General features: G+C 45.2%; 1 protein-coding gene across 3 annotated transcripts in view; it reads right to left on the bottom strand.

Annotated features, from left to right (window-relative positions):
* Window positions 1-23,956, bottom strand: part of ZNF592 (zinc finger protein 592) — a 393,935-nt gene that overhangs the window by 179,050 nt on the left and 190,929 nt on the right. For all 3 annotated transcript variants that reach the window (XM_085644054.1, XM_085644056.1, XM_085644055.1), the window contains one exon: window positions 17,636-17,812. In XM_085644054.1, the coding sequence (XP_085500180.1) occupies window positions 17,636-17,812 (177 nt within the window). The remainder of the gene's footprint in view (window positions 1-17,635; window positions 17,813-23,956) is intronic.

Here is a 23,956-nt window from a genome sequence, read left to right on the forward strand (position 1 = left end):
AGGCACAGCCCATCCTCCCCAGTCTCTAGGGAGTGCCATATAATGTAAGGCCCTTCTTGTCTTACCTTGTGCCCATAGGAATCTATTTACCATCTGCTCTATTATAATAAACCATTTTGCCTCAAATATAAGTGGGATTGATCTAAAAAGGTAGAGGAATTTTGGCAAAAATATCATTTTAATGATATTCGTGCGTCCAACTATAGAGAGATGAAGATTATGCAATCTATCCATATCATTTTTTGCTTTCTGTATTATTGGGTCTATATTCCTTTCCACTACCTTATTCAAATCCGCCGAGATGATAACCCCTAAATAGACTCCAAATTCCACTACTCGAGAGTCCAGGCAATCTGTGTTGTTGTTTTTTATTATCTGCGTCTTGGGCTCATTCAGGGCATATCCAGAGACCTAGCCAAAACTTAGGGCTTCCCTCTCAACCTCTCTTATAGCCTCAGTGGGCGCCGAAGTAAGAATTGCCACATCGTCAGCGTAGGCCAGGATTTTACAATCTATGCCTAGACTTTTTATAGGGGGAATCCTATTGTTCGCCTCTAATTTACGTAAAAAGGGATCTATATATATAGTGCAAACAGAAGTGGCGAACATGGACAGCCCTGTCTCGTACCCCGTTTAATCTGTAGGGGCCTTGTATGGCCGGCATTCACCCTAATTCGAGCTGTAGGAGCTAAATATAAGGCCTGGATGGCTTTTATAAATCCCTCTCCACATCCAGACCATCTCAGTGTTGACCAGAGATACTCCCAGGAGACCCGATCGAAGGCTTTTTCGGCATCCAGTAACATAGCTGCCATCGGGCCTCCTGCGACCTCTGTAGCATCAAATAGAGTAATAACTCTGCGGATATGCTGTGTTGTGCCTCTTCCTGGAATAAATCCATGTTGGGTGGTACTAACCAAGGTATCTATGACCTTTGATAACCTGGTAGCCAAAATTTTAGAAAATATTTTGGCATCCGCATTCATCAACGTGATCGGCCTATAAGACCCCGGTTCTGTGGTTGGGTTTCCCTTTTTTAAAATTACTACAATGTCTGCTCCTGCCCAAGTACTAGGAACAGATACCCCTAACTGAGCCTGTTGTAAAGTAGTGCATAAGTCCAAGAAAATCTCATCCCGAAAAGTTTTATAAAATTCCATCGGGATTTTATCAGGCCCAGCTGCCTTACCGGACGCTAAGCTTGTTAAAGCAGTAAATATCTCTTCTGCCCTCAGAGGCGCCTCTAAAGCTTCTACACTTTCTTGTGGTAGAGATGGGGCAGGAATATCAATAAGATAAGAGTGAATTTCTGAGGGACCCTTTGGGTGTTCCTCATCATATAGTGAAACATAAAACTGTCTAAAAACCTCGCGAATTCCCTCCTGGTCCGTACGTAATTGCACAAGACCATCAAAAACCCCTTTAACTTCACCTAAAGCTGTTTTTTGCCTAGCGCGCACTGCTAGGATGTGGCCCACCCGTTCACCAAGCTCATACGATTGTTCCCTTTTTACTAAATATGTAGCAGCGACCTTACTGGATATACTTTCTTCTACTCTTGCTTTTGCTCTAGTAACTTCAATTAATGCCTGATCCAAAGGAGCACCAATTATGGACAGTGAAGCCAGCTTGTCTTCGGCTTCCATTAAAGCCTTACTTACTTCTGAAGCTCTTAACTGCTCCTGTCTCTGTCTAAACAGACTAAAACTTAGCGTTTCACCTCTGATGCTACTATAATTCTAATGCGCACATTCTGGGTGTTGGGATTTATGTTATGCCAAACAATCACTCAGCAAGTGTTTGTACTCGTGTCCATATATGTACTGAGCAAGTGTCTTTACTTTTGTTGTTATATGTACTCAATTACTTATATTATTGGATACTGAGCAAGAGACATTGTTGATTTTTACAATGTATGGCCACAACACTCGCTAATAATGTACTCTAAGATACATTATGTGAAAACTGTAATTATATAGGAGTTTATAGATGTGCCACTGCATGCTTGCATTACCCTTTTAGATTATCTGTTTATCCTGGGTGTCTGCTCACTCTAAGCACTTGTCTACTTAAAATTCCTTAATGTTTGCTTGTAAAATATTGCACTTGACTCCTTTCGACTGCAATCTGCTAATACTTTCTGCTTTCAAATGGTAGTGCTGTGTGGGTACATGTTGTGTAGACGCAGAGTCCTTACTAATAGAGGGCAAAGATTGTGATTTTCATGTATTATTTCACTGATGTATGTAATATTATGAAATTGGGCCACCTGAAAGATAGCCGCCAGATGGGATATTAGTCATGTGTCATTCGGACTGGATCGCTGAAGTTGGGCTTACAGTTTAAAAGGTTTCCGATAACAATTTTATGATAAAGAGTAGATATTGTTTTGTTAGGAATATGGATTTTGTTTACTCACCTGTGTTTATGTGGGATATATATTCTATGTCTTATATGGCATCTGTTTAGATGAGCTCTGCGGATTAATAGTGACTTGAGCCTCGATGCGAGGTAGTCTTCAATGGGTGATTTATGGTAGTAGCCAGTCAGCAAACATAAACAGAGTCAAGGACTGCAGTATTATAGAAACTAGTGTTTTGTATATAAGGCTAGGACTACACTATATAATGGCTGCCACAAATTTGAGTTGAGTCACGTGTCTTGATTCGAGCTGGGACTTAGGGGAAGGGTAAGATGGTGCCTATGGTGAACGCCGTTACTTGTTGCTGGGAGTACTATCCGATACTAGATGCTTTGGATTGGTAAGCACGATGTGACTGGTGCTGTTTAGCATTATGTCTGAGGGAATAAAGAATTACTCTAATACATGCTTTATATATGTACTCGTATAAACTGTGTCGAGAGGGACGCAGGACGGGGTGAGCATTAGAGCAGTGATAGTGATTGTCATAGTATGGCGATGAATGATTAGATCATAGACTTACACTTGGAGGGCATAATATTGTTACACTGTCTTGGTATGTTTATAAAGATTGTGAATTCATTTATATCAAGTGAGAGAGTTAATGCCAATCCATCAGCTATGGGCATATTTTTCATTGTTATATGTGTATACTTTTTAACAGGATACAAGTTGTGAACTGGAACTGGTATACTTGCTATTATTATTTCACAAAGAGCGGTTGTGTACACTCATGAAGATTGCAGGTTACTGTCTATATTTACCTACTTTGTCTGTTACATAATTTTGGCTTTCACGCTGAGGATGCACTAGCAGGCCTTTTATTATTGTATGGAGATGACACCAGGGATCAGAAAATATCAGGAGTATTAGTTCCATAATAAACTATAATTTGTACAGAGAATTGTAAAGGACCATAGCCTTTAAACGCTATCAACACTATTTTGTATTACAAACATAGCAGCACCCTAACAAGTGTGGTGCCGAAAACCTGATATTCTTCCAACTAATATCTGGGGTGCTAGTACTGTCTGCCACTTCCAAAATCTGCATGCTAGACACATTTTTCCATATTGCTCTAAACTGAATAAAGAGTGATTTTGTTTTTAATCCTACCTTTCCTATGAAAATGTGTGTATTTTCACTACTGGTTTAACAGTGGTGACACATTTATTGGACGATTCATTTGTAGCACTCGTCTTTCCTAATGACTTCAATACCGCTAATAAATATGTATAAACACATTTATTTTCTGGTACTAGAAAATACCAACGTTCAGTCTCTAGCTGCCACTTAACCCACACAAGAAACTGCACTAAAGTCAGGTAGCTAATTGGCTGACTTGAAAACGAGCTCCAGGTTCACCGATTTCTAATTTACAGATTACTCTCTAAGCAATCTTCCTATTATGTGCTAAAATAAATACTAATGGTTTTGTTGTCTGACCAAAGATGAACAAGTTACTTACCTTCGGTAATGCTTTTTCTGGTGGATACAGTATCTGCCTGTGGATTCCTCACCTTTTTAATTACCCCTCGCGCAGCATTACCCAAAACCTTTTCTCCATATTTTTTCCACGCCGATGAGGACGTCACGCTGGCAAGGCTCCGCACACGTCCCAGCGCACGGTCTTCGGAGCCATAAGAAGACCTCGTCAGTTCCACCCATGTTTTCCGTGCCTTTGAGGAGAACAGTTGAACCGACAACATTTCCACAAGTATACGAAACATACAGAAACCAAGAAAGAAACTGGAAATTCTAAAACAGACATTTCCTAGAGACAAATACCACATAAATTCAAGTATTTCATAATAAAATGCATGAATCACATGTCCATTATTTTTCGGTATAAACAAGCAGGCAACAGGGAGGCGGGTTGGTCAATGAGGAATCCACAGGCAGATACTGTATCCACCAGAAAAAGCGTTACCGTAGGTAAGCAACTTGTTCTTCTGATGGATACATCTGCCTGTGGATTCCTCACCTTCTGAATTGAATCCCCAAGCAGTCCCGCTCTCGGAGGAGAGTGCGCACCTGTCCTCTACCAAAAGATTTTGCAGCACAGAACATGCAAAGTGGCCATCCCTCCTAACCTCGGAGTCTAAGCAATAATGCTTCACGAACATGTGGAGGGAGGCCCAAGTTGCTGCCTTGCAGATGTCTACAACAGGGATACCTCTAACAAAAGTCAAAGAAGAAGACTTCGCTCCGGTGGAATGAGCTCAAATACCTTCAAGAGACTCCTTCTTGGCCAAGGTGGAGCGGATCTTGATGCAGAGGATGATCCACCTGGACAGCGTTCTCTTGTGGACCACCTTGCCCTTCATCTTGCCCACATATCCAATGAAGAGTTGGTCGTCCAACCTAAAGTCCTTAGTCCTGTCCAGGTAGAAGCTGACTGCCATTTTAGAGTCCAGGCAGTGAAGTCTCTTCTGCTCCTTGGAATGGTGAGGGGGAGGATAGAAAGTGGGTAGAGTGATAGATTGCCCTCGGTGGAAGGGAGTGACCACATTAGGCAGGAAAGCAACTCTGGTCCTAAGAACCATCGTATCCGCATGAAGAAATGTAAATAGGGGCTTAGAGCTAAGGGCCTGCAGCTCACTAACCCTCCTGGCAGAAGTAATTGCAATCAGAAATATTGTCTTAAATGATAGGAGTCTCAAGGGACAACTAGGCAGGGGTTCAAATGGGGATTCCATCAAGAAAGTAAGAGGGTTGGTCTGAAAAGCAGAGAAAGGGCAGACAAGTAGCCTTTGACCGTTGCTACTGCACAACTCTGTTGTGCTAGGGAAAGAGAGAAACTGAGATTATCAGACAAATGGGCTTGTAAGGGATCAAACGATCTCTCTCCATACCATTTTACAAACCTGGCCCACCTTCCGGAGTGGACAGGTTTGGTGGAGTGTCTTCTGGCTCATAAAATAACATCCATGACATCCGGCAGGTGAGAGTACGAGCTGAGGTTGCCCCGTTCATTCTACAAGCATGAAGGTGCAGGCTCTGGAGGTAGGGGTGGAGAACCTGCAACTGGGAAAGGAGGTTTGCCCTGAGAGAGAGACTGAGAGGAGTTTGCGATGAGAGGTAAAGGAGGTCTGTGTACCACACCCTTCTTGGCCAGTCCAGAGCGATCAATAAGACTTGAGATCAGTCTTGGCGAATCTTCCTCAGAACTCGAGGAATCAAGGGTATGAGAGGAAATGCGCAAAGAAGCTGTGAGCCCCAGTCTAGCTGAAACGTGTCCCCCAATGCTCTCCGCATCGGATACTGGAGACTGTAGAACGTCGGGCAGTGCGCGTTCCCGTGAGTGGCAAACAGGTCCAACCGAGGAAACCCCAACATCCTGAAATTGTGATGGACCACCTCCGGATGGAGATGCCACTTGTGATCGCCAGAGTTCTGCAGACTGAGACTGTCCGCACGTACATTCAGCACTCTGGCCAGATGATTCGCAATCACACAAATCTGATGGTCCTGAGCCCAGGACCAGAGTCGCAGAGCCTCTCTAGAGAGACGATACTACCCTACTCCTCCCTGTTTGTTTATGTACCACATCACGGTAGTGTTGTCTGTCAGGACCTGAACTAACGGACCGCCTTGATAGACAAAACTATCACCTGTAATTCTAGAAGATTGATGTGAAGCAATTTTTCCTCTGGAGACCAAATGCCCTTGACCGCCAGATCCCCCACCGTAGAGTAGAAGCATCCGTTATCACTGTAGCCATCAGAGAAGGAGGTTGAAAAGGCTTCCCTTGAGACAGGTTGTCTGAAACACTCCACTATAATAGCTCCGCTGAGGTGTGTCTGTAGATTCTGACCACCTCTCTGAGATCTACTTTGTGTAGAAACTACTGCCTGCAGAGGCACCACTGGAGTGCCAGAGTGCATGGTTGACTAACAGTATGCAGGTAGCGAACAGACCGAGCATGCGTAAGACCTTCAGGCATGGAACTGCTGCTCCATCTTGAAAAACTGGAATCATAGCCTGGATGTCTAGAATACTCTGAGGAGGTGGGAAAGCACGACTCACAGCAGTGTCCAGTACAGCCCTTATGAATAAGTTGCACTGAGAGGGCACCAGGTGAAATTTGGGTACATTTATAGAAAAAGCAAAGTCGAACAACAGCTGTGTTGTTACCTACAGGTGATGCAACTTTGCTTTAAGGAGCAAGTTGTCCAGATAGGAAAAAACAAACAGGAATCTCAGATCTTCTGAAATGTGCGGTTAAGACCACCATCACCTTCGTGAAGACCCGCGTAGCGGAAGTAAGACCGAATGAAAGGACTGAAAACTGGTAGTGCCGAGATCCTACAGGAAAACGGAGATACTTCTGATGCGACTTCAGGATGGGAATGTGAAAATACGCATCCTGCAAATCAATCAACACCATCCAGTCTTCCTACTGGAGCACCAGAAGAACCTGAGCCAGGGTCAACATCTGGAATTTCTCCTGCTTGAGGCTAAAATTCAAGAACCTGAGGTCTAGAATCGGTCCCAATTGCCCGTCCTTTTTTGGGATCAGAAAAAATCGTAACATCCCTGAACCCTTTCCTGCTCCGGAACAACCTGTATCGCATCTTTCTGTAGCAAAGACAGAACCTCTTTTTGAAGGAGCAACAGATGGTTTTCTGAATACCAGCCCTGGTGAAGGGGTAAATAAGGGGGAAACTCCTGGAAAGAAAGGGCATACCTATTTTCTACGCATCCAAAACCCAGTGATCTGATGTAACAGAGCTCCAATTTCGTAGAAAATGGGACCCTCGACCTCCCACGGGACCAATATGCTCGAAAATGGGGGCTCTAGAGCTGCTTCTCTGCGGTAGCAGTTGGGGGTATGGGAGAGGAGGAAGAAGAGATTTGCTGCCGAGCCTCTGCCTTTTCCTCTGGGAGATTTATACAGAGGGCTTGCCTGTTGTTGCTACTGCTGCTGCGGTTGCCTGGCCCGAAAGTAAGGAGTCTTGCCAAACCTGCAAGATCTGTGGTACCCAAATCCTCTGGGCTGAGACTGTAGACACAACGTTCTAGCTGTGGCCCTACTATCCTAAAGTGCTGTAGCGCAGAGTCTGCTTTGGTACTAAAGAGGCATCTAAAGGCAAGTCCAATAGGGTGGCCTGTACATCCGATGAAAATCCAGACCTCCTCAGCCAGGCGTGCCTCCTGGTTGCCACTGAGGAACCCATTAGCCTAGCAACAGAGTCCACTCTATCAGGCCATGACTGTATGACTTGACTGGCTGCAGCATATGTGTCCGTTAGAACCTCCACAAAATGTCCCTGAATGTCCTACAGAAGTTTGAAGATCACCTCCGCAGAATCCATCAGAGCGTGTATAACGACCCAGCAGGCATGTCACATTTGTGGATTTCAAGGCCATACTGGCTGAAGAAAACACATTTTTTAGTCGATTGCTCCATCCTCTTAGATTCCCTATCTCCAGGCATGGATGGGAAAGAGCCTGTAGACCTCTTAGTGGAGCATGATGCCTGGACTACTAAGCTCTCAGGGGATGGGTGAGTATAAAGGAAAGCTGGATCTCCAGGCTGTACCTTGTATCTCCTTGCAACCGATCTGGACACAGCAGGGGCAGTCATTGAATTCTCCCATACTTCTAAAATGGGCTTATTTAAAGCCTCATTAAAGGGAAGCAGATGTTCCATTACAGAAGGAGGAGAATGAAGAACCTCTGTCAGAATATTGGACTTAAGCTCTGCAGTAGGCAACGGCAAGTCCAGTAGATCAGCTGCCTTCCTTATTATAGAATGGTAAGAAGAGACCTCCTGTGATGGAAGGCCTTTTGGAGAAGAGAGCTCCTCCTCCAGCAGTCTCTGGGCTTCCCTTCTGGATCCCATCCTGGGTATTGGCATCGGCGGCGCCAGGCGGGTGCCGGTGACTTCTGGACCGGCGTCGATGGAGGCTCCACAGGATTAGCTGAAGGGGTCAGCGCCGGACCGGAGCAAGACAGCACCGGAGAGGACTCCACTGCACTCTTCCCTACTGGGATTTCACCGGCATCAAGTACCACGGCGTCGGAAGAGGCCAACTTCCCGGTGTCATAGGCATAAATACCATGAAAGGAGCCTTTGCAAAATGAGGTGGCAAACCTGCAAGGTTGTATGTAAGCGATCCCATGGGGACAACAGGCGCACCAGCACGGTTAGCCGCCCTGGCAAAAACGCCAGACATCGCATTCAAGAAATGTCGATGGAGGCTCCACAGGATTAGCTGAAGGGGTCAGCGCCGGACCGGAGCAAGACAGCACCGGAGAGGACTCCACTGCACTCTTCCCTACTGGGATTTCACCGGCATCAAGTACCACGGCGTCGGAAGAGGCCAACTTCCCGGTGTCATAGGCATAAATACCATGAAAGGAGCCTTTGCAAAATGAGGTGGCAAACCTGCAAGGTTGTATGTAAGCGATCCCATGGGGACGACAGGCGCACCAGCACGGTTAGCCGCCCTGGCAAAAACGCCAGACATCGCATTCAAGAAATGTGAAGTATCCGTAGCTGGAGCCAGACGCCGGTTCTGAGACAGCTCGATCGCAACTGGAGCCAGTAAGACTGGCTCCGGTTGCGGCGCCGGAAACACTGGAGCTGGGGATGGAGTAGCCGGAAGCGAAGGTGTTGCTTCTCTGGGTGCCGGAGAGACTCACGAAGCTGGAGAGTGTGCCGGAGTCACCTGAGGCAAAGCAGAAGGTGAGACTTCATCCTTTATGTTATGCCGGAGTACCGGGGACCCTGACTTCGGTGACTGATTCTTAGACCAACGACATCTGGAACCATGACGTGACTTCTTGTGTTTCCTCGAAGACTTTGAGGTGTGGGGAGTTGGCAACTTGGACTTAGATCTTGTCTTTTCCCAGCCCCTTTTCTGTTTCTTCGCCCTGGTCATGAACAACTGGGCCTCACTCTCTTTCAGGGCCTTCGGATTCAAATGCCTGCATGAAGAACACCCCTCGACGTCATGGGCCGAAGAAAGGCAGCAAAGACAATCCTCATGGGGGTCAGTAATAGACATATTACCCCCACATTCCCTGCAAGGCTTGAAACCAGACTTCTTCCGAGCAGCCATGCCACTTCTTCAATTTCAGGAAGAACCTGCAACAATAAAATTCTTAGAAATGGAGAGCCCTGGAAAAAACCGTTACGCATCTACTGCGTAGAAAAAAGGGAACGGACGTCAGCACACTGATGAGGTCATCTTATTGCTCCGAAGACGTTGCACGCACGCGGAGCCGTTCCATTGTGTGAGCTATGGAGAAAGGTTTCCGTGGATTGCTGCGCAAGGGGTCATTCAAAAGGTGAGGAATCCACAGGCAGATGTATCCATCAGAAACACCCAGTTCGCAGAGACTTACGGGCCACTCTATTCGACGCTCAAAATTTAGCATCCCTTCCTGAATCATTTGTTTGTCTTCGAGTAAGTGTTTTCCCATGAGCAAGGTTTTGGTCCTAGAGACTAAGGAGCATAGTGCATTAGTCCAAGAGGGTCTAAACTTAAGTCTAAAAACCAAAAACATGATACATCAGTCTGAAAAGCGGATAGCCTTTCTCATGAACGTATAAGGGAGTTTTAATGGAGCCAATATGAAACTATGGCATTTGTCACTGTCTAAAGGTCTTAGATTGAAAGCCAAGGCTTGGTGTTTGTGGTTTTGAATGGGTGGCGTGAGGATTAGGGGAAGTCAAATTGCGTAAGTATACACACCCATCTTGGAGTATGATCAGATATAAATGTCTACTTGTTTTAGGTTTTGTGGCCATAATAATATCAAGCTAAAACAATAGAGGCTATTGATTTAGAGTGGTTTATTCAGTATGGAACAGCCAATATATGCAGATGAACAAATGTTACTTACCTGTAAACTGTGGTTCTCCAGTATTGGTGTCTTTCATAGATTCACATGCTTGAATATTCCCCGTCGTCGAAGTGGGAGTCCCACGGTATATATAAAAAGCAATAAGTATCATGTATATATACATATACACATACCTAACCACATAAGAGTATATACATACCCAAATAAACATATATATATAGTTCAAATAACATATCAAGTTAAAAATACCATAGGATAGCATTGAGACATAGGAAAGCATAGAGAAAAGAATCACTTTGCTAACATATCACTGTCACTTTATAGTCCAAACTCCAGCCAATCAGGCGCTAGCACCCTCTAGAACCTTCTCCTCAGAGGCTCAGGCCCTCAGATTTTCGAGCACGAGAGTGACCATAGAGCCGAAAGAGGAGAAGAGAGCCTCTGAGGGGAGGAGGGTGGGTCGCATGTGAATCTATGAAAGACACCAATACTGGAGAACCACAGTTTACAGGTAAGTAACATTTGTTCTTCTCCAGTATTTGGGGTGTCTTTCATAGATTCACATGCTTGAATAGAATAGTAAGCAGTAAACAGTATTCGGCTGACCAAGCCGTATTGATATTGCATGTAATACAAACAATGTATTTAAAGCGCAATAATAATAATAATAATACCCCAGGAGGAGGGAAGTAGCAGAGGCTCACCTTATTTAAACAGATTTCGTAGAACTGCCTGTCCCACAGCCGTGTCTGCTTCGTTAATGGATTCCAGACAGTAGTGCTTCGTAAACGTGTGCCTGCTGGACCACGTAGCTGCCCGGCATATTTGATGGATGGGCACACCAGCGAACAGGGCAGTGGAAGATGACATAGCCCTTGTTGAATGGGCTCTCACTCCCGAAGACAGAGGCTTACCAGCCTTTTGATGGCAAAAAGAGATTGCTGATGAAACCCAACGGGCAATAGTAGGTTTGGTGACAGATTGTCCTTTGCAAGCACGCCCGTAGGCCACAAACAACTGGTCAGATTTGCAAAAGGATTGAGTCCTGCTAATGTAGAATTTTAGACATCTCTTCAAGTCCAGAGAGTGTAAGCTTTGCTCCGCCGGGGTTTGTGGATGCGGGAAAAAAGTCTTTAAGAGCACTGGTTCGTTAAGATGGAAATCGGATGGCACTTTAGGTATAAAAACCGGATTAGTGCGGAGGATGACACAATCCGATCTGAATTGAAGGAACGGAGGCTTTATTGTAAAAGCGTGAATGTCACTGACTCTGCGGGAAGAGGTCAGAGCAAGGAGGAGGGCCACTTTCCAAGTTAAAAATTTGACATCCGCTGAGTGGATAGGTTCGAAGGGCGCCTTCATAAGCTGAGCCAGCACGATGTTCAGGCGCCACGTGGGTGGAGGACGCCGAATGGGCGGGAACATGCGGAAGAGACCCTTGAAAAATTGTTGTATGACTCTGGATGAATAGAGAGAGGACGAGCCATCTTGTCGGAAGCGAGATATTGCCGCTAGAAAAACCTTTAAGGTAGAGTGCGATAATCCAGACTGCGCTAGTTGTAGGAAGAACGGCAGAATGTGTTCTGGAGGAGCGTGCACAGGATGAATGTGGGCAGAAGCACACCAATGACAAAATCGCTTCCATTTGAGCTTATACGTTTTCACAGTGGATGGAGCTCTTGCTTTAGCTAACACCTCCCTGCAGGCTGGAGGAATGTTCAAATGAGCAAATTCAAGGTACTCAGGTTCCAAGCCGACAAGCTGAGAGATCTGGGATTCGGATGGCATATCCGACCATCGTTCATTGTGAGCAGATCCGGCTTCAGGTGGAGAAGGATGGGCTCGCGTTGGGATAGGAGAAGCAACTCCGAAAACCATGCCTGCCGAGGCCACCGTGGAGCTATTAGAAGTACATGGCACGGTTGTTGTCTCATCTTCCGCAGCACTCGTGGAATCAGCGGAATCGGCGGAAAAGCGTACGCAAATATCCCGTACCAATTGATCGAAAGGGCATTTCCGCACGACCCTTCGTGGGGAAACCAGCTTGCGTAGGACTGGCATTTTGCATTCTGCGGGGTTGCGAAGAGGTCGATTGTCGGGTGACCCCAAAGGTTGAAGACTAATTCCAGCGTCGGTTGATGTAACTCCCACTCGTGGGTTGATGATGCTGACCGACTGAGTGCATCCGCCAGAGTATTGGAAATGCCGGGCAGATGAATTGCTTGTAACGTCATCTGATGGAGTATGGCCCAACTCCAAATCCTCTGCGCCAGACGGGAGAGCAGTGGAGATCTTGTCCCGCCCTGTTTGTTCAGGTAGTGCATGCACGTGGTGTTGTCCGTCTGAATGAGGACTGACTTCCCTTGGAATTGCAGGCGGAAGGATTTCAACGCCAAGAAAATGGCCATCAGTTCCAGTCTGTTGATGTGCCAGCAACGCTGAGCCGCTGACCATAGGCCCTTGACGGATAGATCTTGAAAATGTGCGCCCCAACCCTCCATGGATGCGTCCGTGGTAAGGACGAGTTCTGGGGTTGACGACAGAAAGGATGTTCCTGCTGCGATGTTGGCAGGACAAGTCCACCAATGCAGCGCTTGAGCCATGCGGGGTGACACCACGACCTGATCGTTGAAGGAACCGGAAACCTGGCGCCACTGCTTGTCTAACTCCTCTTGGATGATGCGACTTTTTAGTCTGCAGAGAGGGATCAAAGCGATGCATGAGGACGCCATTCCCAGAAAGGATTTTAATATGCGGACTGAAACTGACTGCTTTGCTGCGATGGAGCTCGCAAGCTGTTGAATCCGTTCCTGACGTTCTGCTGAAGCGAAGGCCATGGTTGTGCTCGTATTGATACAAGCGCCGAGAAAAGTCTTGCACGTAGTCGGCGTGAGTTGAGATTTTTGTACATTGATCGACAACCCCAGGGACTGAAACAGATCGAGACAGCGCTGGGTATCGAGGGCCGCCTGGTGAGAGGATTGAGCTTTGATGAGGCAATCGTCCAGGTATGGGTATATCTGAATACCCTCTTGTCGTAAGTGAGCCACCACCGGGGCTAGGAATTTTGTAAAGACCCGCGGGGCTGAGCAGAGTCCGAAGGGTAGGACTTTGAATTGGTAGTCCCTGTGGCCCACTCGAAACCGTAGGTATTTCCTGTGGCGCGGTAGAATGGGCACATGGAAATATGCGTCCTGCAGATCGATCGTTGTCATGTAATCCTCCTGAGAAAAGAATTGGAGGATGTCCTTCAATGTGAGCATCCGAAAGGACTGAGTCTTGAGAAATTTGTTGAGCAATCTGAGATCGAGGATCGGACGCCATTCCCCTGATTTCTTTAGTATGAGGAAAAAACGGGAATAGAATCCCAACCCTCTTTGATATTTCGGAACCACTTCGATGGCACCCTTGTTTAACATTATTTGGATTTGTTTGAAAAGTTCTCTGAGATGGGCGGGTGGTGGCCCGGATGGAGGTGTGCGTGGAGGAACCTTCACAAACTCTAGGGCGTGGCCCCTTGAAATTATATCCAGGACCCAGCGGTCCGAAGTGATCAAGGACCAGGTTGAAAAGAACTGGGAGATTTTTCCTCCAACAAGAACTAGAGGACAACTGGGAAAAGGAAGTTCTTTCCGTACAGAGTCACTGCTTCTTGGTTGAATTTCCTCTGTAATTCGACTTTCCTCTGTATGACTTGCTAGTTTGCTGTCTGTAGGACTGCTGCGGTTGTGAATAGTACCGCTGTTGCCCCTGATTGTACGAGCGGTATTGGGACGAGGAGCCACGAAAGGATGATGATGAGGAGGTGCCGCGGCCGTGCGCACCTCGAAAGGGCTGCTTCTTAAACTGTAGAGTGCCGAGGGAACGAGCCGTATCCGTATCCTTTTTAATGGTTTGCAAGGCATCTTCTACATGCTGGCCGAATAATGACTCCCCGTCATATTGCATGTCCAAAATCTTAGCCTGGACCTCTTGCCGAAAAGAGGTTGACCGAAGCCAGCCCTGTCTTCTTAGGACGGCTGCCCCCGCCAATTGGCGAAAACCGGTGGATGCGATGTCAACAGAGCAGTCAATGATCTCGGATGACGCCCTTTCTCCCTCTTGCAGGATTTTCTGAGCTTCCGCTCTTGAATCTTCCGGTATAAGTTTGACCAATGCAGCCATGTCCGACCACATCTGTCTATCATAACGGCCGAGGATAGCCAAGGAATTCGCAGCCCGGACCGTTGTTGACGCCATGGTTGAAAACTTCTTGCCTATAGCATCCAGGCGACGGCCGTCGCGGTCCGGAGGCGCCGACATTGGAGATGATGGATTCTTGGAGCGGCGCTGTGCCGCTTGTGTGATCACTGAGTCCGGCTTAGGTTGAGACACCAAGCAGGCTGGGGAAGAATCCGGAGCTTTATATTTTTTCTCCAGGCGTGGGAGCACCGCCGGAATAGAATTAGGTGTCTTCATTAATTTTAGGCCTTCATTCCATATGAAGTCTATGATTGGCACAGCTCGTACTTGTTTCTGAGGCTGGGACTTGAAGTCATATAAGAAACAGTCCTCTTCCCTAACCACCATGGGAAGGTGAAAGCGTTGTGCTGCTCTCTCCATCAGCTGATGGAACCCTGTTATGTCGACAGGTGGCGAGTTGACTGGTGACCTTGGCGGTGATGCGGGCGAATTGATTTGGTAATCATCCCAGTCCGCCATAGTGTCGTCCTCTGGGAGCTCGCCGTCTTCCGTATCCGGATTGTCCATATTATCATCCTCTGCATTGAAAGGCAGTGCAGGTGTGGAGGGCGTGGGTATCGGAGGTGGAACCTCAGATGGCGCTTCACGTGGAGTATTTTGAGGGGATGCTGGGAAACGACGATTATAGTCTTCCAACATATACTGGAGGTTGGAAACAAGCTGCACAGGAAGCTGCATCATAGGAACCGGAGCAGAGGTATTTTGCTCTTCTTCCTGTTCATAAAATTCATCCTCCTCAGACTCTTGGCATTTTATATGGAGCTCCGAAGGACTATGAGCATCCCGAAAAAGAGACTGATCGCCTTCATCCGAATCGTCCTCATCTCCTGAGGGAAATAGTTGACGAGGTGGTCGTGGTCCAGGTGGTAACATAACTGGGTCTAGCATGGCCTTACGACGAAGCATTAAGGAGCTGTCCACAGACCCCGGTGCTGGTGTTGACATTGGCACCAATGGCATTGTCGCAAAATTTGACCCTACCGTCGTCGAGGCGACCGTCGACGAAGCAATCGTCGACGGAGCTGCCGTCGACGCGGTTGTTGCCGTCGACGGGACTGTCGTCGACGGGGTGGCTGCCGTCGACGGTGTGGCTGCCGTCGACGGTGTGGCTGCCGTCGACGGTGTGGCTGCCGTCGACGGTGTGACTGTCGTCGACGAGGCTGTCGTCGACGAGGCTGTCGTCGACGAGGAAGATTTCCTCTTCTTCTTTTTACCCATCGTCGACGGAGTTGTGGACGTCGACGGAAGCGCCAGCTTCCCAGTCGTCGACGAAGAAGTGAGTGGTATCGTCGACGAGACAGTTCTAAGAGACACACATACTATCGTCGACGGAGAAGACGTCGACGAAGTCAGTGTCGTCGACGAAGGATATCTACTCGATACCGTCGTCACCGTCGTCGACGAGGCTGATGAAGTAGCCGATCTCGTCGACGGAGGGGCCGTCGACGGGCCCGTCGACGGTTTTGAAAGTTTCTGACTGGAAACATGTGCTGACGGAGTCACAGACGCCTGAGAGCTACGTCTCGGGGGCGCAGATGTGGAGACAGAGACTTTGCCTGTAGACACTTCCTCAAGGTGAAGTCTCTTCTTTTTCAGAAAAGGAGATGGCAAGTCCTGGACACTTCCACGCTTTGAGGAGACTCCTGTTTTGACAGAGGCTACACTTTCCACCTCAGAAAGTGGGTTGTCTGTGTCCTTTAGTTTTTGAAGCCATATTAAAAGGCGACCTTCTCTATCCTTTAAAGTTTTGTGAGAGAAAGTTCTGCAGATCTTACAATTAGCCACCTTATGATCAGGATACAGACAATAAATACATTTCTCATGGGGATCCTCAGAGAAAAGTCTTGACTTTCCGCAAGATGAACAAGGACGGAAAAGAGATTTCTTACTTGCAGACATGATGAGAGATAAAAAACCTCAAACCAGATGAAGAACTGAGCAGAGCTCAGGGAGACTCCCTTCACACGACGTGCGGTAGAAAATCTGAGGGCCTGAGCCTCTGAGGAGAAGGTTCTAGAGGGTGCTAGCGCCTGATTGGCTGGAGTTTGGACTATAAAGTGACAGTGATATGTTAGCAAAGTGATTCTTTTCTCTATGCTTTCCTATGTCTCAATGCTATCCTATGGTATTTTTAACTTGATATGTTATTTGAACTATATATATATGTTTATTTGGGTATGTATATACTCTTATGTGGTTAGGTATGTGTATATGTATATATACATGATACTTATTGCTTTTTATATATACCGTGGGACTCCCACTTCGACGACGGGGAATATTCAAGCATGTGAATCTATGAAAGACACCCCAAATACTGGAGAAGTGGGGTTACACATATTACAGAGACAAAATACGAGATACCACATTAGTTGTAAATGGTGTGCACTAGTCTGACCTCACATATGTGTCACTGAACACCCTTTAGTATGGCATATCAAAATATTTAGGTCCACAAATCACATTAGGTTTAAATTAATGCTAGCTGAAAATTAAGCTTTCGATGCAAATTAACTTTCAGCTGCAAAATTCTCACTGGTGCAGCATAAACAGGCACATGAAAAGACTTTTAGGAGCATATCTGGGCCTCCATTGTAGTGTATTGAGAGTTGTCTTCCCCATCAATGCTTGACTATAATACGAAACACTCCTTAGATAGGTATGGTAATACACCTAATAACGAGAGAGATACTACTCTTGTGCTGATCCAAAAGTAAAATAACTTTATTCAAGCACTGACTGAAAGACCCCAAACTAAACAAACCAATGGCATGGCTGAAAGGCCTTACATGTGTATGTTTTGGCTTAACTTGCAATTTTACTGTTCTTTCCAGGGCATTTATTGCCTGTTTTGTGTGCTAAGTTTCACTGGATACTAAAGTACATATTAGTCACTATAAAAAAATAATAATAAAAAACAAATACCCAAAAACTTAAAAGAAAAACATGTTTCTTCATCAGTTCTACTAACTACACAGAGAAGAGAAATCTTAGGGAAAAACAGTGAAGGGACTTCATGTTAGTTATAACCTGGGAGACACTGCCTGCCTGTTAGGAATCCCTAGTAACAGAGCTTAGAAGCATCAACATTTTTACTTCAGATACATTTGCTATCATTTCTAAAATTTGATTAACATACAACACTGTGCTTACTGAGCAGCCTTCTGAGGTAGTGATGGATGCTGAGCCGCCATGTGGGTAGCAATATTTTCTGTTGACTTAAAGGCCATTGGACAAAAAAAACACTTGTGGAAGACTTCAAAATGCTTATCTTGAATATGATCTTTCAGCATCCCCAATGTCATAAAGACAACTCCACAATGGATACACCTGCAGATAACAAATAAGAAACTTCAATGGCTAAATATCAAAATGAAAATAAAGGTCAACAAGACAGAGATAATTGTTTAAGCCATTTCATGCTTTAGAAACATTTTCCTGATTCTCAGCACCAAGACAGCAGTACATATCCTGAGATCAGCTTATCAAGCGACAGAGCGTGAAGGTCCACCCAACAACATAATATCTGTGATTTGAGTAAGAACACTCCAATTGCAGCTGTGGGACCACCGGACACAGGCATGAACAGATGGAGTAGCATATGGAGTAGCATGTGGAGCAGCTGCAACTGGAGCGAAAGGTTATATCAGTATGCGCCAAAAGATAAAATTGACATGAGTGCAGTTCTAGTCTGTCTGTTAACCTTATGAAACAAAATATGCTGCCAGATAGAAAGTTTCCAGGCTCCTCAACCCACTCATATTTCTTCTAAAGTCGGGGAACAAATACCACATTTACACTGCCAATACATGTTAACACATTTGAATGCAATCAAGATATACATCAATAATAGAGAGCATAAGAAATCTTTTTGTTAAAATGGACATGGCCCCATTAGAAGTGTACAGCCTCTTTTTTGAAGCTACAGTGTCCGATTATTGGTGCTTTTTTCTCCCTCCTGTGCAAACAATCACCTTTAAGTGTTGAGGCTGGTTTAAAGGGCCTGGTGGTCATCGGGGGCCTTTGGTTCGGACTTGTGAGGCTCTTTTTCTTTCTTTTTTCCCTCAACTGCAGAAATCTTTGGCGACAGGACTTGGACTCTTTCTACTCAGTATCTTCCCTTCTGTCCCCGGGCGCTGTGTTGCTACCTGTCCCTCATGTTCCTTGTGAGTTTGACGTTTCGGTGTCTTGACCTTTTCAATGTAGATGGGTTCCTGGATGTTGGAGAATTCCTCCTGTGCTAGTCCAGTACCCTCTGGGGTCTTCTCATCGCTGGAGAGTTGCTCTTTATGGTATGCCTCCTTTATCTACGCCATAGCACAGTGTGCCCATCACAGTTTTTCCCCTAAATTTTAGGGTCTTGAACTGAAACACCACGGAGGCTCTGCAGTCCTCAAATTGAGGGTCTCTTGACAGGCCGAGGTTGCAACCTTCTTGGCTGTCTTTCTGTGCGAATTTGTGGTGGAAATTTTGGCAAAAACATAAAGGGGTATGCTCCAAAGCCACTTCACATTCTCGGACCACGCAGCCATTGCCCATGTACGTTCTCCAGGAGAAGAACACCATCCAGTGCTTTTTGGTGTCTTCCCTCTGTGTCCGTTGATTGTCAATGGTGTTTATACTCCTCTGCATATTTTAGGAACATTCTATCTAACACAGTGGTGCCTTGTATATCTGCTCATGAACCTCTGAATCGTCGTAGTTTTGCCCATCGATACAACAGAGAAGCACTTATAAAGGAAACAAGAATGCAAGGTTTTCATAAGTTTGTTTGTGCACTGATACCAGGAATATGGTGTTTGAATTGGAAACATGCTATCATGAACATTTCAGCAGAATTGGCTAACGCCTTCAATGCCATGAGAAATGCCCTTCAGGGGCTGCAGTTAGACACTAACTCGGTAGCAGCCATGACCATCCAGAAAAGAACTGCCTTGAACTTGCTAATGGTGCAGCACATTAGAGTGTGCGCTATTAAAAAAACAAGCATTGGCAGAGCCAACAGGTATCACCTATGTGACAGCTATTAGCAATGTGTCTTAGTCATGTTGTAACAATAAAAAGATACACAATGTGCGAACTCAGTGTTCAACGGTTAGACCGTTAGAAAAATAATTGTTGGTGCAGACGAGTATATCCCCCCGAGTTGGGAATTCAATTCAAGCAAGGTAGGCACGCTCCTGAGAAGGAAGTGTCACTCGTGTTGCACTCGTTGAGAGAGAGAATAGAATCTCTTTATCTGTGAAACTAGTTACACAAGACGAGGTTGTCCAAGGTCAAATTAATTTATTGAATCAATTTCTTCAACTGATAATGTAGAATTGTAATCATTCTTATAAGATTGATTCATTGTCCGAATGCCCAATGCATTTCGGGCTGTTCAAGCCCTTCATCAGTGGCAACACTCTAGGGGAGAAAAGAGGGCAGGACTCAGAATCAATATTCAAACATGTGGGTGTAAATAATCAAAATAAATACGAAAACAAGACAAGGTGTGGAACGGTGAAGTCGAGGGATAGGAAGGTGATGGAGAAAGTATCCAAGGAACCACGTGAATGAAGTGCTCACGGTCATTCGTACAGTTAGTATCAAGTGAACGGGAATGGATGCGAGGGTAATAATAATGCTCACGGGTGGATACCACGTATGTGTATGGGTTGAAACATAAATTAGAGAAAGGCGAAGTCGGTGAGTCAAGAAACATGATTGCCGACGGAGCGGTGAGGAGTAACTACTGGCGTGCTCTAGTTAAACCATAGGGCTGTTAATAACAGTTGAGGCTACAGCGTGTTGCCAAGAAAGTAAAACCTGAAGAGTGGAGGGGTGTCATCGAGGGGTCTGAAAACTGTAAAAAACGAAAAAGAAACTTACGGTTCAGTGGTGTAATCACGAAATCATCACGTAGCGGAGATGCGTTCGAACAGTGCTTCAGTGAATGTGAAGTTCACGGGTGGCGGTCATGTGATAAGGAAACGCGTCGAATAAACGGAAGTGAACGTTCGTGAACTACATGAGGAAACAAAGAAAAAAGACTCGTAGTTTTCATGCGGTGAGAGAGTGTGGAAAGGAGGAAAAAATACTTGTGTGATCACAAACGATCGGGAGAGTGTGGTAGAAGAATGGAGTATACTGAATACATGAGGTTGCACATAGGGAATCACAAAGTAGTAACGAGACTATACATAAGGTGCTGAACCAGGGAAAATAAAATCAGAACAATTAAATACATGATAAACAGTGTGAAAATAAAGAAAACGCCATCAGTCATGAAAAATTAAACGGAATAAGGTCATGAGGAATTCCAAAAATGGGTCGTTCTCATATATAGTGTTCAGTTCAAAGAAGTCGGAGATGGGTTACAAAAAACAGCCTAAATCGTAGCGTTCATTAAGACCTTTTGGATGAGTGGAATTGAGTTTGTGAATCCAAAAGATTTCTCTTTGTAAGAGAAATTTAACTGTTATCTCGTCCTTTCACATGCGGGATTTGTTCAAGGATAAGGAAACGCAGTTGGCAGATGTTGTGTTGATGTTGATGAAAATGGGTGGCAATTGGGGATTTGGCCTGTCGGGTTCGTATGTTACTTTTGTGTTCATTAATTCGTATGCGAATCTTCCTCTCTGTTTTGCCCACGTAGACAAGGCCACATGGGCATTTCAATAGGTAAATAACATTCTGACTGTTGCATGTCGCCGTCACTTTAAGTTTAATTGGGTAACCTTGTAAAGGATGTTGAATTGTGGTCCCCTTGATGATACAGTTGCAATTACCACAGTTGAAACAAGGTAAAGTTCCTTTGAAAGTACTCGTGGTAGAATCTCTGGTGTTAGATAGAATTTGTTTGAAATTGTGTGATCTTTGATATGCAAATCTTGGGGGTATTTCAAAGGTCTTATTGAAGTCCACCTCTGTAGCTAACATTGGCCAATATCTCAAGATGGTTTTCTTGATGTTGAAACTTTGAGTAGAATATTTGGACACAAATGTCATTCTCTGTTGTTTTGATGTAGGTCGTTTTGCTTTGAGTAACATTTGGCGGGTGGATTTCTCTGTCTTAAGGATGGCTTTATCCAGAACATCATTGGGATATTTTCGTTGTTTGAACTTAGAGATACACTGTGTTTTACTGGCTTCGTAGAGCTCATTGGTGCTAGAAATTCTTTTTAATCTTAGTAGTTGTGAATATGGCAAATGATTTTTGAGCGATGGTTGGTGGAAACTGTTAAAGTGAAGAAGGTTATTGCGATCTGTGGATTTGGTGTATACTTGTGTGATGAGGTTACCTTGCTTGATGGTGATGCGAGTGTCCAGAAAAGTAACTTTCAAAGGAACTTTACCTTGTTTCAACTGTGGTAATTGCAACTGTATCATCAAGGGGACCACAATTCAACATCCTTTACAAGGTTACCCAATTAAACTTAAAGTGACGGCGACATGCAACAGTCAGAATGTTATTTACCTATTGAAATGCCCATGTGGCCTTGTCTACGTGGGCAAAACAGAGAGGAAGATTCGCATACGAGTTAATGAACACAAAAGTAACATACGAACCCTACAGGCCAAATCCCCAATTGCCACCCATTTTCATCAACATCAACACAACATCCGTCAACTGCGTTTCCTTATCCTTGAACAAATCCCTCATGTGAAAGGACGAGATAACAGTAAATTTCTCTTACAAAGAGAAATCTTTTGGATTCACAAACTCAATTCCACTCAGCCAAAAGGTCTTAATGAACGCTACGATCTAGGCTGGTTTTTGTAACCCATCTCCGACTTCTTTGAACTGAACACTATATATGAGAACGACCCATTTTTGGAATTCCTCATGACCTTATTCCGTTTAATTTTTCATGACTGATGGCGTTTTCTTTATTTTCACACTGTTTATCATGTATTTAATTGTTCTGATTTTATTTTCCCTGGTTCAGCACCTTATGTATAGTCTCGTTACTACTTTGTGATTCCCTATGTGCAACCTCATGTATTCAGTATACTCCATTCTTCTACCACACTCTCCCGATCATTTGTGATCACACGAGTATTTTTTCCTCCTTTCCACACTCTCTCACCGCATGAAAACTACGAGTCTTTTTTCTTTGTTTCTTCATGTAGTTCACGAACGTTCACTTCCGTTTATTCGACGCGTTTCCTTATCACATGACCGCCACCCGCGAACTTCACATTCACTGAAGCACTGTTCGAACGCATCTCCGCTACGTGATGATTTCGTGATTACACCACTGAACCGTAAGTTTCTTTTCCGTTTTTTACAGTTTTCAGACCCCTCGATGACACCCCTCCACTCTTCAGGTTTTACTTTCTTGGCAACACGCTGTAGCCTCAACTGTTATTAACAGCCCTATGGTTTAACTAGAGCACGCCAGTAGTTACTCCTCACCGCTCCGTCGGCAATCATGTTTCTTGACTCACCGACTTCGCCTTTCTCTAATTTATGTTTCAACCCATACACATACGTGGTATCCACCCGTGAGCATTATTATTACCCTCGCATCCATTCCCGTTCACTTGATACTAACTGTACGAGTGACCGTGAGCACTTCATTCACGTGGTTCCTTGGATACTTTCTCCATCACCTTCCTACCCCTCGACTTCACCGTTCCACACCTTGTCTTGTTTTCGTATTTATTTTGATTATTTACACCCACATGTTTGAATATTGATACTGAGTCCTGCCCTCTTTTCTCCCCTAGAGTGTTGCCCCTGATGAAGGGCTTGAACAGCCCGAAATGCATTGGGCATTCGGACAATGAATCAATCTTATAAGAATGATTACAATTCTACATTATCAGTTGAAGAAATTGATTCAATAAATTAATTTGACCTTGGACAACCTCGTCTTGTGTAACTAGTTTCACAGATAAAGAGATTCTATTCTCTCTCAACGAGTGCAACACGAGTGACACTTCCTTCTCAGGAGCGTGCCTACCTTGCTCTTAGTCATGTTGTACATCAGTGTGGCTGCTGTTCAGCATGGCTAAAGGTGGGTGGGGTGGATTGGAGAATGGTCTGTTAGAGTGGGTACATTGGGGTATACTGGGGTGAAGTGACTAGGGTATACTGTAGTGGGGTAGGTTGGTGTAGATTGGCATGGGGTAGTTTGGGGTTGATCAGAGTGTGTAAAATTGAGGACGATAGAGGTGGGATACATTGGAGCAGATTGGGGTCGATTGGGGTAGGATGGGTGTGGTACATTGGAGTGGGGTAGATTTAAGTGGGTGGTTTGAGTTAGATTGGGGTGGCGCAGATTGTGTTGGATTGGTGTGTGGTAAACTGCAAGTAGATATGAGTAGGGTAGATTTGGAGGGGTCGAGTAGAGTAGACTCAGTGGGGTAGACTGGAGTGGGGGTACACTGGGTGAGTTAGATTGGAGTGGGGTGAATTGGAGTGGGATAGATTGGGGTAGACAGGAGTAGTTTAGATTGTGTGGTGTCGAATGGAGTGGGGTAGAT

The sequence above is a fragment of the Triturus cristatus genome, chromosome 3_1, assembly GCF_964204655.1.
Source record: "Triturus cristatus chromosome 3_1, aTriCri1.1, whole genome shotgun sequence".
Taxonomy (NCBI): Eukaryota; Metazoa; Chordata; class Amphibia; order Caudata; family Salamandridae; genus Triturus; species Triturus cristatus.